Source organism: Trichoderma citrinoviride (assembly GCF_003025115.1).
Source record: "Trichoderma citrinoviride strain TUCIM 6016 unplaced genomic scaffold BBK36scaffold_1, whole genome shotgun sequence".
Taxonomy (NCBI): Eukaryota; Fungi; Ascomycota; class Sordariomycetes; order Hypocreales; family Hypocreaceae; genus Trichoderma; species Trichoderma citrinoviride.
Window position 1 is genome coordinate 551,086 of NW_020194709.1, and position 15,274 is coordinate 566,359.

General features: G+C 56.1%; 4 protein-coding genes across 4 annotated transcripts; 2 read left to right on the forward strand and 2 right to left on the reverse strand.

Annotated features, from left to right (window-relative positions):
• Positions 1–450: 450 nt before the first annotated feature.
• Positions 451–2,090, reverse strand: BBK36DRAFT_15968 (alpha/beta-hydrolase; the record flags this gene model as incomplete). Its single annotated transcript, XM_024897688.1, has 2 exons — positions 451–1,806; positions 1,866–2,090. 2 exons carry the CDS (start codon positions 2,088–2,090, stop codon positions 451–453), a joined length of 1,581 nt encoding a protein of 526 aa, XP_024753592.1.
• Positions 2,091–3,741: 1,651 nt separating this feature from the next.
• Positions 3,742–4,585, reverse strand: BBK36DRAFT_15969 (hypothetical protein; the record flags this gene model as incomplete). Its single annotated transcript, XM_024897689.1, has 2 exons — positions 3,742–4,217; positions 4,378–4,585. The coding sequence occupies 2 exons, from the start codon at positions 4,583–4,585 to the stop codon at positions 3,742–3,744; spliced, it is 684 nt and encodes a 227-aa protein (XP_024753593.1).
• Positions 4,586–11,202: 6,617 nt separating this feature from the next.
• BBK36DRAFT_1109398 (CheY-like protein) lies at positions 11,203–12,873 on the forward strand (the record flags this gene model as incomplete). The annotated part of the gene is made up of 4 exons (XM_024889472.1): positions 11,203–11,779; positions 11,852–11,853; positions 11,923–12,588; positions 12,676–12,873. 4 exons carry the CDS (start codon positions 11,203–11,205, stop codon positions 12,871–12,873), a joined length of 1,443 nt encoding a protein of 480 aa, XP_024753594.1.
• A 691-nt stretch (positions 12,874–13,564) lies between these two features.
• BBK36DRAFT_1133915 (hypothetical protein) lies at positions 13,565–15,241 on the forward strand. Its single transcript, XM_024892129.1, is given in 5 exon segments — positions 13,565–13,644; positions 13,664–13,838; positions 13,900–13,927; positions 13,965–14,402; positions 14,673–15,241. The coding sequence occupies 2 exon segments, from the start codon at positions 13,980–13,982 to the stop codon at positions 15,213–15,215; spliced, it is 966 nt and encodes a 321-aa protein (XP_024753595.1). The 5' UTR covers positions 13,565–13,644; positions 13,664–13,838; positions 13,900–13,927; positions 13,965–13,979; the 3' UTR covers positions 15,216–15,241.
• Positions 15,242–15,274: the final 33 nt, after the last annotated feature.

Here is a 15,274-nt window from a genome sequence, read left to right on the forward strand (position 1 = left end):
GAAGAAGAAGAAAAGAACAGGGATAGAGGATTGGAAGAGAAGTATAAAGCGAAGGAAAAATAAAGAAGGAAAGGAAACCGTCAGAGGAAGGAAACAGCACAAGTGGAAGGGGAGGAAAGAGAGGTTGCGAGAGAGAAAAACGATGCTGAAAGACGAAAGCAAGGGGAGAATCACGGCGAACAACTCTTTTTTGTCAAGTCTCAACCTCCTGAGCGCCTCGTCTCTACCAACCAACCTCTACGTCTTTGACCTAATCCCACAACAAGTACGTATCTGCCTTCTTCACTCGACGATCTCTCACAAAGTCTGCATATTCTGACACCGATTTAGGATCAAAACTCACGGCTCACATCGCATTCGAATTTCTATTCACCCATACACATGAGCTCGCGAACGTGTACGACTTCGCAAAGTGACTTCAATGTTGCAATTGTCACTGCATCAGGACGACTAGATCTCCAGTTCGGGAGCCAGGCTCTCCCAGAATGCGCATCGGTTCATCTGATCCTGAGGAACAGTCTCGACCACTGTGTTGTTGTTGTTGATTACGAGCCTCTGCCCGCCCGCCTGCCCATTCCATTGCGGCCAAGACGTCGAACCGGAAAAGGCAAAGGTGTTCGGGTTCAACGAGCGGACAAAGGAGATGTAGTTTCCTTGCAGACGAGCCACGTTGGTTTGGTCAGAGTCCTCGAAACCTCCTCCAAAAACTGCGCCCAGATCGAATCCGTGAGGGACGCCGACTCCGTTTGCAATGTTGGTCGGGGTCAATACGTTGAAGCGGTATGTCCAGATGGGTTGCCCTGCCTGCACAAAATACTTGCCAAAGTTGAGCCCAGTACAAGTGACGAGCACATCTCCATACGCAAGCTCCGCAGCAGGGAACCAGGCAGCATGGCCGTTGAACGGAGGCTCGATGTCCTCAGGATACTGTTGAATGATTGCAGACGTGTTCTGGCTCGTCAACCGGGGGTAGTTGTTCTGGAAGAAGGTCTCGATCTCGTTGGGCGATGACGCGTTGGGGGCCCCCAAAGTCGTTCCCTCATCCGTGACACTTCCAAAGAACGCGGGAACCTTGACAAACTTTCCAGTCTGGAAGGCCTCATACGCAGTGGTCTGAAGAAACACACCGTCCACGCAGGGAACGTACGGGTAGTTGGGAGCATTCGGCCTGCCAGGATAGACGATGGGCACGTTGAACTGCTGCAGAGCCGTGGTATTGAGACCCCGGAGGCAAGACAGGGAATCAGAGCTGGAGCTGCATCCGGCATTGCCCACAAGAGCATCATATTGGAACTGGATCTCCGCTACCGTCGGTTGGGTGATTTCAGGGAGAGACTCGAACATGGCCCCTACAAAAAGACCTTGGTTTTCGCCCCCGAATGAAGCAAGCTGCAGCGATGCCGCCTCTGCACCTGCGCTCTGGCCATGGAGGACAACGTGCGCCGGATCACCACCAAACTGAGCAATGTGTTGCTGCACCCACTGCAGGGCGGCTTGCTGGTCATAGAGGCCGGCGTTTGCTACTCCATTGGCCTGAATCTCAGAACTGGCCAGGAAACCAAAGATTCCCACTCGGTAGTTCAGCGTTACCAAGACGATGTTATTTCCAGAGTTGGCCACCGCTCCACTGCCATCCGTGGATGCGGAAGCCAGGCTCTCAAATCCGCCACCTTGGATGAAAACCCAGACTGGCAGATTGGAGCCGGGACCAGCGCCTGAAGGAGCCCATACATTGACGAAGAGGCAGTCCTCGCTCTGTCCCTGCGGCGAGGGCCCGGCATTCACGGCCATGCAGACAGGACCAAACTTTGCACGAGGGATCAGCCATAAGGAGAAGTATCAAACGAGGGGTTGAAAGAACACACTTGAGTGGCCGACTGGACTCCAGACACTGTGGGAGGAGCCGTTGGGGCTTTCCATCTCAGGTCTCCTGTCGGTGCTGCAGCATATCGCATACCCAGGAACCTGTTGACTCCACCAGATGACGAGCCTTGATATGTGGCATATCCCAGGTTCACAACTGGTGACTGCGCGGTCACGGCAGCCCCTGAGCACAACAGAGTGCAGGCTAGGTTGAGGGAAACACGCATGTTGACGGGCGACTTTACCAATCACACCCTAGTACTGTCGTCTCTTTTCCAGGTCGAAATGATTCTCCATCTTCACTTCCCTCGGCGCCGCGCCATATTTATAGTCCTCAACCCAATGCCGAAAAGACGCAGGCCGATAATCCCGTCGGTTGGGCGAACAATACGGAGTACATGCTGACGGCAGCCGCCTCCAGCCCCTGTCACGAATTGCCAAAGAATATGTCATTGCGACGAGGTTGACCCCAGAATCGGACTCCGGGTTTCCCTCAAAAGCCCCGCAGTCGAGCTTCGCTCAGAGTTGGAGCAGTAATACCACTTGCCTCTCTCTTCCAACATGAGAAAGTGCCGGCTAAAGTCCTATTCACCGACGGATACGGAGTCTCATTGCGTCCCATGGCACCACGGCACCGACAGAACGCCTGAGATGCCGGTGGCCAACAGGGGGGTTTTCCTGTTTTGAAGCCTGCCCATGGGGAAGCTCTTGCGGGCGGACGAGCTGACAATACATCAACACGAATCGAGATATCCGGTGCAGGGCTGAATTTGAGAACGTAAGGACGCGGAAGTGTTTGATTGATCGAAGAAAAGGAGACTTCGATGCAACTTCGGCAAGATGAACAAGGACATGTCAATGAGCGATTACTATATGCTCGCATGGATGGTGACGACTTTCCACATGCCACTTTCGAGCTGTAGGTTCCCTCTGGCCCATCTCAGACACATGACATGCACTAACCACTTTTCGAACGTCTATAGTGGACAGCCTACCGACGCTTACATCACCGTCATGCTGCAGCCAGCATCAGATCGCAGCGTCTCGTGGTATACTTGTACTCGCACGACCTCCGAGGTCGATCGGCTCATCAACCCCCCGAGGTTGAAGAAAGACACAAGCTCTGCCGCTGCTCAATCACAGCTTTGCAATATCAACACTATCTCTCGTTGTCAGTGATACTCTTGTTTCACTCCGGCAGAGACTGAAGCACAGGTTGTCGCCGGAAGCTGTGTGGAGAATACTATTTCCCCTCTCAATCAGGCAGGTCGAACAGAGCTGCCAATACCTAGTGGTACCACGGTTTATTCGGCCCTCTCTGCATGGCGTATACGTCATACCATGTGCAGTGTTTCACTTGCTGTCAATAACATACACGAGATTTGAATGGCAAGGAGAATATGCCAAAGCCGTTGGATACCCAATACACATCAGAGGAGTGAAGAGCGAGAGGGGGAGCAGGATGACGCTGTTGCCTGAGTCTCGGAGACGGAAAACAGAGATCATGGTATGCAATCGTGGCATGACTACCCTGAGGCCCGTTTCGTGGCGGGTATGGATGAAGAATTACGATTCAGTTCGATCAAAGACTTGGCCAAACGCAGACCTTTATGGATACAGAACGGCCCTGGTACGGTTTTGTACGGGCGAGAATTGACGTACAGACTATTGCGGACAACCCTTTACGGACAGACTTCTACGGACAGACTCTACAATACGACATCTGGCACTTAATGATCGACAGCACTCGGCGAGATGCTTGCAGCGGTTTCCTGCTCTGCGGTACCGGAGCTTACAATATCATTCCCGACAACCCAAAGAGCTTCTGTTCTTACCCAGCTCTCAGCCAAATCAGCCTATGAAACGAAAAGTCGCAACTCAAAAGTCTTGTATGCCCGTCTCTCCTCGCCCAGCGGGAGACTGCGAGGCACATTCCGCCCAGCTTGGCTCTTCGTTATCGAACCAGGCATCTTCGGCGTCCTGAATGGCCATGGTATCATACTGATAATTATCATCGACTTGGCTGTAGTCGAATTCTTCATCCATCCCCTCCACGAAGCGGGCCTCAAGGTAGGCATGCCACAGTTGCATGCCATGCTCTTTGTTTTCTGCCTCGGCATCCCAGACATTGGTACCTGCACCCCCGTCGCCCACCACTCTCGAATTGTCCAGTTCTAGGCTGTTACCTTGACTGTCGTGCTGCTGCTCAGACGACTGATGGATGTTGGCTAGCTTGGTCTCCCCTCTGACGAGATCTGCTTCGAGGGTGCGACCATAGCCCTTGGCCTTTCCATCTGCCTCGCGTTCGGCTGGAGTTTGAAATTTCTTGACGAGGCGCTCATACAAAATAGGATCTACACCATATCGCATTATAGTTGGCTTTTTGATCAAGTCAAGTATGGGAGGGATATCGGCAGGCCGCTCTCTCTTTCAGGTGCCACGGGATCGTTGAGGTGAACCCCGGCGGTCGTCAATGGAGAGGTGAGACAAGAAATATGAGATGAGATACCATACCAGCAAGTTCATGGTCCAGATTGTCAAAATACGACGGCGTCTTGACCAGGTATTCGTGACGGCGATTCCGCACCTTCAGGCGATCGAGCTTAGCGGGCGTCCTGAGGCGTCGGGGAAAAGGCCTATCCCAGGCGGCTTGAGGATCCTTGTCATCGGGAGTGGCTTCCGCCGGCAGCTCTGGGGAGGGCGATGACACCGACGCCGGCATGGTGGAAAGACTGCTGTGGTTATGCTTGTGCCGCGAGAGCCCCACGGAGGACAGAGGGAGACCACGGCACTGGGTAGCACGAGGATGATGCTGATGCTGGCTGGCTACAGCACGCTTTGCCTGATTTTGAGGCGACTGGCTGCCTCGTCTCCCTGGCGCCCAACCTAGTGATGCGCGGGTGAGACAGTGAGGCTGCAGACCTGCCGAGAAGAGATTCGTTGGATGTTGACGAGACAGACGAGACAACGCAGAGGACGGCGAGACAGCATGGAGCGGATAGGTTCGGGAGCTTGTGTGCTGGCACTTCCCCATGCAGGTACGAAGCAGCACAGCAAGAGCTCGAGTGGGGGCGAAGCCACGGAATTATCGCACTGGACTGGTCCCGCTTTTCTCGGTCAACTTCAACTTACCACTTTGTCAGCGGCGCCTACAGAGTGCAGCTACGAAAGCATGCATGTGGACAGCTGCCTACATAAGGTGCCTCTATATTACTGTCTGCTACAGTATTGATGGATCCCTGGAGCTGCTCAGTGGCTTAGGAGGTCTGAGATGCCTCAAATATAGTGCTGAGGTACTATATCTCTTGCTGGCTGAATGCAGGTCACAAAGAGGAGGCATTCACTCGATTGCATCAAGTGCTCGTAGCACTCGCAGCATCCACCAGAGAAGCGTCGCTAGCCAGTCCCGCGGAGGAGAAGTTGTGGAGAAGATTGGCTGGCTGGCCTTTAGCATTGACATACATACTCTATTCCGACTTGACAAGATCATCGCGCCCCTCCTCGAGGTCTGGATTCCCGTTGACTCTACAAGTATTTACTCTCCTTCCTTGTCGAAACCCCCTCGTTGGCTGCAGGGTAGCTATGAGAGCCTCTTGGAGGAAAGACACGGTGAGGGGAGAATGAAAGAGACATGGAACGATGGAGACTATGGAAGGTACAAAAAGAACGAACAATGGGAGGCAAACGCACAAAGAGATGCCGCTGGGCAGCATCGTCATTATGGTCATCGTGGACCTAAGCGAGCGCCTGGGTACGTCGTATGGGATGCCCTCACTGCCGTATTGGTGGCAACACATCGAGCCTCGACGCGGTACCGGTACAAGTGCAGCAGAGCTGGCGGGATTCTTCAGAGGCCGCAGTGGGCACGTCAACTTGGACCGGTTTGAGACTGGTGGCTGACCGAGCTGCTCTTTTGTGATGCATCACATTGTCCCATCCATACCTGTCAATTCTTGGTTTGACATGGACGTGTCAGCGGCTATGCGGGCTTTCCTTTCCATGCCACAGGTGCTCTTCTCTACCTATACTTGGTACGCACGCAATGAAGCAAACGCCAGCTCTCAAAGACTTTTACAGGGAGAGCCCTACGAGGGCTATATCTGATGCGATGCAAGGCTCATGCTGTGAGCTGCCGTGGTCAATGGCAGCAGAACAAGCCAACATGGGACCTCACAGGCTGGTGTCCTCGTACGATAGTTGCAGCAATAGCCCATGCGCGCACCAACGCCCGCCCAGCTCGAGCCAGGCCGCGGCGCCTGTTGTGACACGCACAGCCATTTTACGTGTGAGGGGGGCGTTGCTGTCCAAGGTCCAGTCACTGCGAGACACAATCATCTGCCGCTGCGATTTGCGCAGAGCATGGAGTATCGCTACCAGTGGGATCGCAAAGCGGCAATCTGTTTGCATGCCCTTCACCCCTCCCTAGAGCTGATCACTGGGTGACGGCTGACTGCTGTCCATGTCTGGCACTTCCGCGTTGAGCCTCGTGCTTGCTCGCTGCATGCACCAGAGCAGGAATTGGACGGGGCGGGCTGGCAGCGTTGCAACCACAGGGTCGACAGGGCTAGGCGGAATGGCGGCCATCACAAAGCGGCAAATAAGGCGGCGCACCCCTCCTTTCTCGTATACAGCACCAGATGCGCATGCTGGCTGGTATAATGCTTCGTGCGGTGGTAGAGGTGGTATTACTTCAATTGTACGGGATCAGGCGGGCATAATGCCAGCACCGGGCCAAGCGCAGCGAGACTCCCCTTTCGCTCCCCTTCTCTACCCAGATTCTTTGTTCTCTTTGTCGTTACCTTCATCTTATCTTGTATCCAGGCCATTCGACCTTCCTCCAGGTCTTTCTGCGGAGTAACACACACACGTGCAGGGCTGTTTCACCAAGGGCTTAGATGGAGATGGACATCTCGATCGGTGCCTTTCTTTTGTGCTCCGGTGCATAAAAAAAGATGGAAGCTTTCAGAATGAGACACTCTATGCCAACGGCTCCATCGCCCATGGCTATCGTCCCGTGGCATGGGCCCATGAGCACAGGGAGGGCAAAAAAGCAACGAAAATCAAGACATCGGCATCGACATGACGCTCGAATCGAGATTCCACGTTTCATGCGCGAAACCAGATGTTTGATAGACATGGGTGGTTGGACTTTGCCGCGGCAAACAAACGCAACGCCTCCCGCCAAAGCCAGCACTAATCAAGCCCATCTTGGTGCAGCGCCACCGTCCTGAGCCTCCCCATCTTTGGCGGCCAGCGGCCAGAAGAGGAGAATGTCTGGCTGGTGTTGGTGCTGGTGCTGGGTTGACTTGAGGCTTGTCGCGGTTGATTGCCCTCGACTGTCTTTGGCTTGCAGGCGGATGATTGCCCCCGGCGCATCCGCTTGGGACGCCTATCATAGGCCCTGCTCCCATCCATCGCCCTTCGCTCCGGCAGCCTCAACTGGCCGGGCCCGCACGCATCCTCCCTACCCTGGCCTGGGTTGCCCTTCCGCGTTACCTTTCCCATCTGTTCCCCCCTTCGCTCTCCCCCCCTGTAGCCGGTTCTGTAGCTTCAGCGGCTGTCAATAAAGGAGCAGCCACCTGAGCTACCATCACATTAACGAGGACGAAGACCGGCGAACGTGACGGCAGCGATGGCCACCTGAGCTGGTTTGGCATGAACCACCGGGAGATCGTCTCGTTCACCTCGAGGTACTGCTACAGGGATAGGTACCAGGGCACCGGAGCTTCAATCATGTTGCTTGTTTGTGCTGTACATGTACATGCTTCGTAATCGTACGGAGCACTTGCACATGTAGGTTCGGAGAAGCACATGCACCAAGCTTGAAGTATCAACGGAGCCAGCCACTGCGGAGCATCAGGACACACAATGCTAGCTAGCTCGAGCACATCTTGCGAACTTGGACTGGCACGGAGACGGAAACGGGGACGGAGACGGGGACATGGGGATGAGGAGGAGGGAAGCTTGAGCTTGGGGGGATCGAGGAAAAAAAAGGGTCGCTCCATGCTAGGCGATGCGAGTCAAGGCAAGGATGGGATGGGTCCTCCCACTCCCCTACAAGGATCAGATCAAGGCCAAGGCTGCTCATTCGCGTGGCCTTGAATGCCCAGCCCATCCATACGGACGTCGAGGACATGCATCGCACTTGATGCATCCGAGCATTGGATCGAATCCATCAACGTTGGGTACTGAGTGAATGCCTCATCGCCTTGTTCAATGTGGCCGGGTGGCTCTCAATACGTTGACCTCGCTACCTTATTCACTGGCCGGCGACAAGCACTGTATTCACCCACCTACAGGTATCCAGGCAGGCATCAACGGCAACCCCTGTCGGCAGCCATCGATCCCTGTCCCCCGTACTCCGTCCAGGGCATGTACCGGTACCTGTGCCTGCACTGGCCTGTCTTTGGATCCATTGGCTGCAGCTCGTTTGGCTTGGTTCCGTTTGGCTCGTCGTTTCTGGCAGGGCAAGGCAGTGAAAAAGCAAGGCAAGGTAATAAGGCGAGGCAAGGCAAGGCGAGCGAGGCACGGCTCCTTGTTCGACGGCCAGCACAAGCTCCCAGACAGCTCAACCACTGCACATCCACCACCACCACTACCACTGAAGTACAGTACTGCCGCCAAGTGCCTACCTACCTGCTAACCGCACCGCACCGCACCGTACCGTGCCAGCGTTCTTGCTGACTGGAGCCATCACTCGCATAATTTGAACTGCTGCACTGATTCATCTCGTCGCCTCGTCTCCCCTCCTCGAGCCCCGAACAACCACGCGGGAGCAGGAGCAACGGAGTCCAAGCGCCCAGGATACGACAGATCATGCGAGGTGCATGCGCGGTCGAGATGCCCTAAGGGTTGGCGGCTTTTGTTTCCAGCTCCTCGTCTGGCCGACTGCCTCGTTTCTCCTCGACTCGCCACGACTCCCATCTCCGATCTACCATCGGCCATCTGCCACCAACTCTCTCCTCTCCTCTCCTTTCCTCTCTCATCTCTCGATTCTCGACTCTCGACTTTCGATTCTTGTTCCCTCGCATTGCCTCGCCTTGGGGTCTCTTCTTCCTATTGTTCTCTCTTTTCCCGTCTTTTCATCCATTGACCTGCATCTTGTTTTGTCTCTCTTTCTTTCTGCCATTCCTTCTATTTTTTTTCCCCTTCCGTGACAAGCAGTCGCTCATCAGTCTTAACGCATACTCGCCTCCAGTATTATTTTTTTTTCTCGTCGTCTTCTCTCAGGTCACCTCCTGGTCCCTTACCCTCTCTATCTCTCGGATAATCTCCAGGACTCGTCAGATCCCGACTCTCTAATCTCCGCTCCTCGCGGCCTCTTTGCCTCACTCGAGTGGCCCCCTGGTCTCTCTTGCATGGCCCTCATCTTGTTTGCGCCTGCTCCTGCTGCCGCTCCCGCTTCTGCTCCCGGGCAGCAAACGAGGCTCAAGGAAGATGGCGCCGGATATTGCTAACAAGCTCAAGAACACGCTGTTGTGGCGGCGAGGACGGCGTGAGTCTTCAGCGTCGACGATTGACGCCCCTGAGTCTTCGTCGCCCCCAGTGACGCCCGGCAGCGGCAAGAGAAGGCCATCGTTTCCATTCCCACGTGAGCCCTCAACCCAGACGCCGACGCCATCTCTGGAGCTGATGACGGGGGACGGAGAAGTAGGAATAGGAGGCTGCAGCAGCGCCGGCGGCGACGAACACAGTGACGCGGGTGAATCTGCGATGACGGGCAACGACGCTGAACAGCGCAGCACGAGACAGCATTGGAGGATGTGGCAGAGGTCCAAGCAGGGTGCCGACGCCGAGAAGCGCATCAGCCTCCCCGACAGCGTGGTTATCAATCCCCTCTCGCCAGTCTCTCCTGTATCGCCAACGTTCCAAGCACCAGTGGCGCCAGCAGAACCAACCGCCGCGCCGCAGCTGCCGAACGAAGCCCAGGCCATGTTGGTCGGCAGCGTCGTCACGGATAAGGGGGTCAACGACAGCCACGAGCTCAAGGACAACGACGACGACGAGGACAGGGACAGCGAGCAACACCAGCAACGCCAGCACGAGGACGTCGACATTAGCCAGGAAGCAGAAGCGGACATGGAGGTTGCCGCTGGCTCTACCGGCTCTGCTGCTGCCGATTCCAGCACCCTGCCAGGAGAGCTACAGGCACCCGTACAGGCATCGCAAGCGCTAGGCCAGCAACAACCACAGCGCCCGCACCAGCTTCCGACCACGCCAGGGGCCAGCGTTCAGGGCCAGAGCCCGCCCCGAAGCCCAATGGGTCAGAACGCGAGCCTCCAGAGGGAGCCGGACCAGAGCCAGCTCGACGGAGCATGCCTGTCGGCTATTAACAGCGACCAGGGAGCTATTGTTGGCACCGACGCTGCTAGTGCCAGCCCCGGCGCTCGTATTACTGCTGCAGGCGGTACTGGTACAAGTAATACAGCGAGCACAAGCACGAGCACAGGCGGCGCCGTTGCGGCTCCTGCTGGCCCCATTCCTGGCGGCGATCTGCAGCAGAAACAGAGACAGCAGCAGAGACAGGTGCAGAAACGCCCACGCCAGACAGCGCCACCGTTTTCGCTTCCATCTCCTCCTTTGCCATCAACGCTGTCGCTTTTTCCACCTCTCGCTCCCCCGACGCCCGGCCCCAGCATCCTGCCCATCCTCCACGAGGACGAGTCGCAGTCGCCGTCGGACTCGCAGCCGCCCACGTCGTACCAGCAATCGCAATCGCACCCGCACCCGCACCCGCAGCTGCAGCAACAGCAGCTCCAGCAGCAGACCCCCTCCGCCTTGCCGGCACCTGCTGAGCACGTCGTCGCCACCGTCGGCCGCGGCATCGACGCTCCGCCCACGCCCGGCGCCGGCCATGGCCCACTGAGCCTGACTGCCGCATCGTCTGCACTTCCTGCTTCTCCAGCAGTCACTCCTGCAGAATCCGAGGCGGGACAGCTGCCCACCAAGCCACTGCCGACTCCCGTGCCACCTCGTGCCTCCTCCATCTCTGCCGAAAATCCTGCCGCCGCCACCGCCCTCACGTCCACGCGCCCTTCTGCGCCGCCTCGCCGAGCAAGCCGCGATCCAAACCAGACTGTCACCTTTGACGAATCGGCCGATAAACCCTTGTCCGCCAAGAACAGCACTCGCGACACACGCATCGCGCCTGCCTCGTCCAACGCCATCGGAACCCACGTTCCGATCCTCGACATCTCTTCCGCAGGCCCTGCCGCTGCTCCTCATTATTCCTCCCCATCCCTCGCCGCACAGCCCGCCCTCGCCCGCTACCGCGCCGATCTTGAATATCCGCCTTCGATAGCCGACCTAGCAGACCTCGTCGATTTCGATGCTAGCAGCATGGTTGAAACCACGCGCAAGATCTGGGTCACGAGACCCAAAGCCTCCCCCACCCGAGTCACGATCAATCTCAACGACCTCGTCGACGATGTACGCGATATGATCCTGCGCAAGTACGGCAACACGCTGGGCAAGACGTTCGATTCGCCCGACCTCAGTCTTCGCATCCAGGCCCGCGAGGGTCCCGAATACACTCAACGCAGTCGCATCCTGGGCCCCGAGGAGCACATGGGAAATACCATCGACGAATACTATCCAGGTGGCCAGACCGTCAAGGAGGCTCTCGTCATCGACATTCCCAGAGCTTCGACTACCCCCAGGCCCTCTCCGCGAGCGCCGCTGCCCCATGCCGGCTCTGCGGGCTATTACGTCGACGATGGGCGTCCGTCCGAAACGGGCGAGGGCTACTTCCAGCTCGTCCCCGGGAACGCGTCTTCGCCTCGCCTCGGCATGGCAGTTCCCGCCGCGCCCAACGGATCCATACCCCATTCCATGACGGTCATCAACTCTGGCCACCTTCCCGCCATTCCCTCTCCCGGAAGCGCCAGGGCTCGCCCCCACAGGGACCGCGACCAGCGTCATGACCGCCAGGATTACGCGCGAACCGGAAGAACCCACACCCCATCACCGAATTACCACAACGGGGGAGTCGTCAGCAGCAGCAATACCGTCATGCCCAACTCGGCGTCTGCTGCTGCGTCCAACGTTCATGGTGGACAGCACTATCGCCCTCGGCACTCGCATTCACGAACCCACTCGAGCTCTTCAGAGCACATTGTGTCACACCCGAACGCGATGCCCAAGTCTCCGGGACATGAAATGACGTCTGCTCGCATGGGCACTCCCCCGCCCCAGCGGCTGGCATCTCCGCGCTTGCCCAGCTCACGACCAAAGAAGAGCAAGAGGGGTCAGCAGCAGGAATACCACCACAACCCATCGCCGTCTGTCCTGACTGCCACGGTTCCCCCGATTAGCGTTCTCATCGTCGAAGATAACCCGATCAACCTGAAGCTGCTGGAGGCCTTTGTCAAGCGGCTCAAGGTCCGGTGGCAGACGGCCATGAACGGCAGCGAAGCTGTCAAGAAGTGGAGAAGTGGCGGCTTTCACTTGGTGCTCATGGATATTCAGCTGCCTGGTATGAACGGACTGGAGGCCACGAGAGAGATCCGCCGGCTGGAAAGACTCAACAACATTGGCGTCTTTTCTGCGGCGCCGGGCAGCATCCCGGAGACCGCACCCGCCGAAGAAGAGCTTACCGAGCAGGATCGACTGGATAACATTGCTAAGTTCAAGAGTCCCGTTATTATCGTTGCTCTCACGGCTAGCTCGCTGCAGAGCGATCGCCACGAAGCTCTGGCCTCGGGCTGCAACGATTTCCTGACCAAGGTATGTGAACAAAAGCATTGCATTAACACTCTTTAGACATGTACAAACACAGAAACGCTGACCTTTTTCTCTCTCTCCCTCGCAAAGCCTGTCAACTTTGTTTGGCTCGAGCGCAAGGTGATGGAATGGGGATGTATGCAGGCACTTATCGACTTTGACGGTTGGCGCAAGTGGAAGGACTACTCAGCCAAGGCCGAAGCGATCCAAGCTGCCACAAAGAGGGCGCAACAGCAGGCTTACAAAAACAAGTCAAGAAAGAACCGCCCGGTAATGTCGCCGTCGTAAACAAAAACGGATTGCTTTTCACCGGAGTCCAGGAATTTTTTTTTTCTCCTTTTCAAAAACGGCTTTTCATATTGGGCGAGGGGCAACCCACGATATCGAGGGGGGAAGGAAAGAGGATATAAACACATGGAAAAGAAAGAAGAGAAAAGTGTTGACGGGCGGATGGATCTAGCGCTGGCTGATTTGCCGACCCTGTTCGAACTTTGCTTGCTTCTTGGACGGATAATGATTTTTCTCTCTTTTCAACTTCCATCTTTTCCTTTGTTATTCTGGCCCGGCAAAAGTGCTACGCATCGCATCAAGGTATGGCAGCGAGCACGCCGAGTTCTACACATATATACGTAGGTACGCTTCCTTCTTGGCGCCGGTTCAGTCGAGTGGCGGCGGGTTTAATAAATGCGGGATATCTGTCTCCCAGGCCCTATCTATTGGTTTCCTGTCCCTTGATTCTGGTGACATGTTAGGGTTATGCAGAGTTTGCGGTCTCGAGTCAAGTCGGGATGAATGGCTGAGGAGGACTCCTGACCCCAGCTGCAGCCACGGCCAATAGTTTGACGCGGACGTGAAGCAGCTGGCTATTTGCACGAGTCACAGGCGCCTTATTCCTTTTTCTTCCCCCTCATTTCCCTTTACTTCCATCGCAGGACGCCCTCGATTATTCCAACCGGTGCCAGGACAGCCTGCTGGCGAGCTATTGGAAGCTATTTTGAGCTGCGGCTGATGAGGGCTAGTGCTTAGGTAATGGTGTTCTCGTCTTCCCCTTGCATCGAGCTCGCATTTGCTGGTTTCCCTTGCATTGATTGACCCCTCCTTCTTTAGCGAATCGGAGATGGAAGAACGAGGCGCCGAAGCCGAAAATTTGTGGACAAGCTTGCTTTTCGATATTTTACCTTCAGTCCAGCTTCTGCTCACAAAACAATACGACCAAAAAAAAAGCCTCGGCGACCTCTGAGCGATTGATTGGATTCTGGCTTGCTCTGAGTAGCGAGAATCTCAGGTGATTCACTGCCATCTGTCAGAGGGAAAAAAGGAAGAGACGTGAAAGGTAGAAGTCGAAGAAAGAAGGTGGGAGAAGAAGAAAAACAGAGGAAGAAGAAAAAGCCGCCATGGCGCCCAGATTATCAGCGACGTGTTCGCCGCTGGCCCCCGTGGTTGATGCGTGCCTTGCGCAGTCCTGCAAATCACAGTCGGCACCGTTCGTGCGGGCCTTCAGCTCGACGCCGTGTCGTCAGAAGATGAGTAGGGCTCGGCAGCAGATGTTCCAGTGGCTCAATGGCCGGGAGGGCTCAGAGTTCGCCGAACCGCGAGGACCAAAGTACCTGGGGCCGCTGCAGGACCAGCCGTTCCCCCTCAACCCGCTGTTCCGGAGCCAGCCGGTGCTGGACGAGCACACGAGGGAGCTGATATGGGACAAGGTGATGAAGAGGGGCGAGTCGCTCAAGGCGGTGTCGGCGGAGATGGGCGTTGACGTGAGGAGGGTGGCAGCTGTGGTGAGGCTGAAGGAGGTGGAGAAGCAGTGGCAGAGAGAGGTGAGCTTTTACAATTTTCCTGTTTCCATGTTTTCGCTTCCCCAATTCTTGTCTTCTAGTGGAAGATGGGAGTTTTTGTGTGCCTTTTGCGTGATGAGACAAATTTCAAAAATTCGATTAGTCTTGAAGACACAATTACATGGTTAAAAACGATTCATATTCTCTGATGGCACACAAACTTCTACCCTTCGTTTGCTCTCTACTACTCCTTCCAGCCAGCAACGTTCCAATGGACTATGCAATTGTGCTGACCACTTCAATGAACAACAGGGCAAAAAGCTGGCAATCCCCTATGCCAAGGCCGTCATGAACATGCTGCCCAAGACGTCATACCGCGAGGGCGAGAAGAACTTGCCGCACGAGCCGGTCAACGAGATTCACGTGCACAAGCTTACGATGCAGCAACTCTTCGTGCCAGTATCGGAGTCGCGGCACTTCACCCGAGAAGACGCCGCCAAGGCCTTCCACGACTCCATGCTGTCAGTCGACGCGCGATCACCGCAGCCCGAGCTCATCAAGATGGAGCGGGAGATTCTCGAGGGCAAGAGCCGGCAGGAGAGCTTGGCCAAATTCAAGGAGGCGACGCAGAACGAAGAGGACAGGGTGGCGCGGCGCATCGCGGGCGAGCAGCGTAGGGAGGAGGAGGCGACGACGAGGGTCAAGACGGACCGCTACGAGTTCCGGTTCAAGGAGATCAACGCGGACGACGTGGGATTCAACGGCCGATCAAGAAAGGGCACTGGCTGGAGGTATGGAGCGCCGTTTGACGATCGCAAGCGCGGGCTGGTCAAGATTCCTACGTCTGTGCCTTGAATGTTGTCATGACTACAGATTTGTATAAATTGAGGGAATGGGGGATAAGGGATGGGAAA

Coding starts and splice junctions, on each gene's coding strand:
- BBK36DRAFT_1133915 (XM_024892129.1), top strand. CDS start 13,980: ATGGCGCCCAGATTATCAGCGACGTGTTCGCCGCTGGCCCCCGTGGTT. Junction 14,403..14,672: donor AGAAGCAGTGGCAGAGAGAG/GTGAGCTTTTAC, acceptor AATGAACAACAG/GGCAAAAAGCTGGCAATCCC.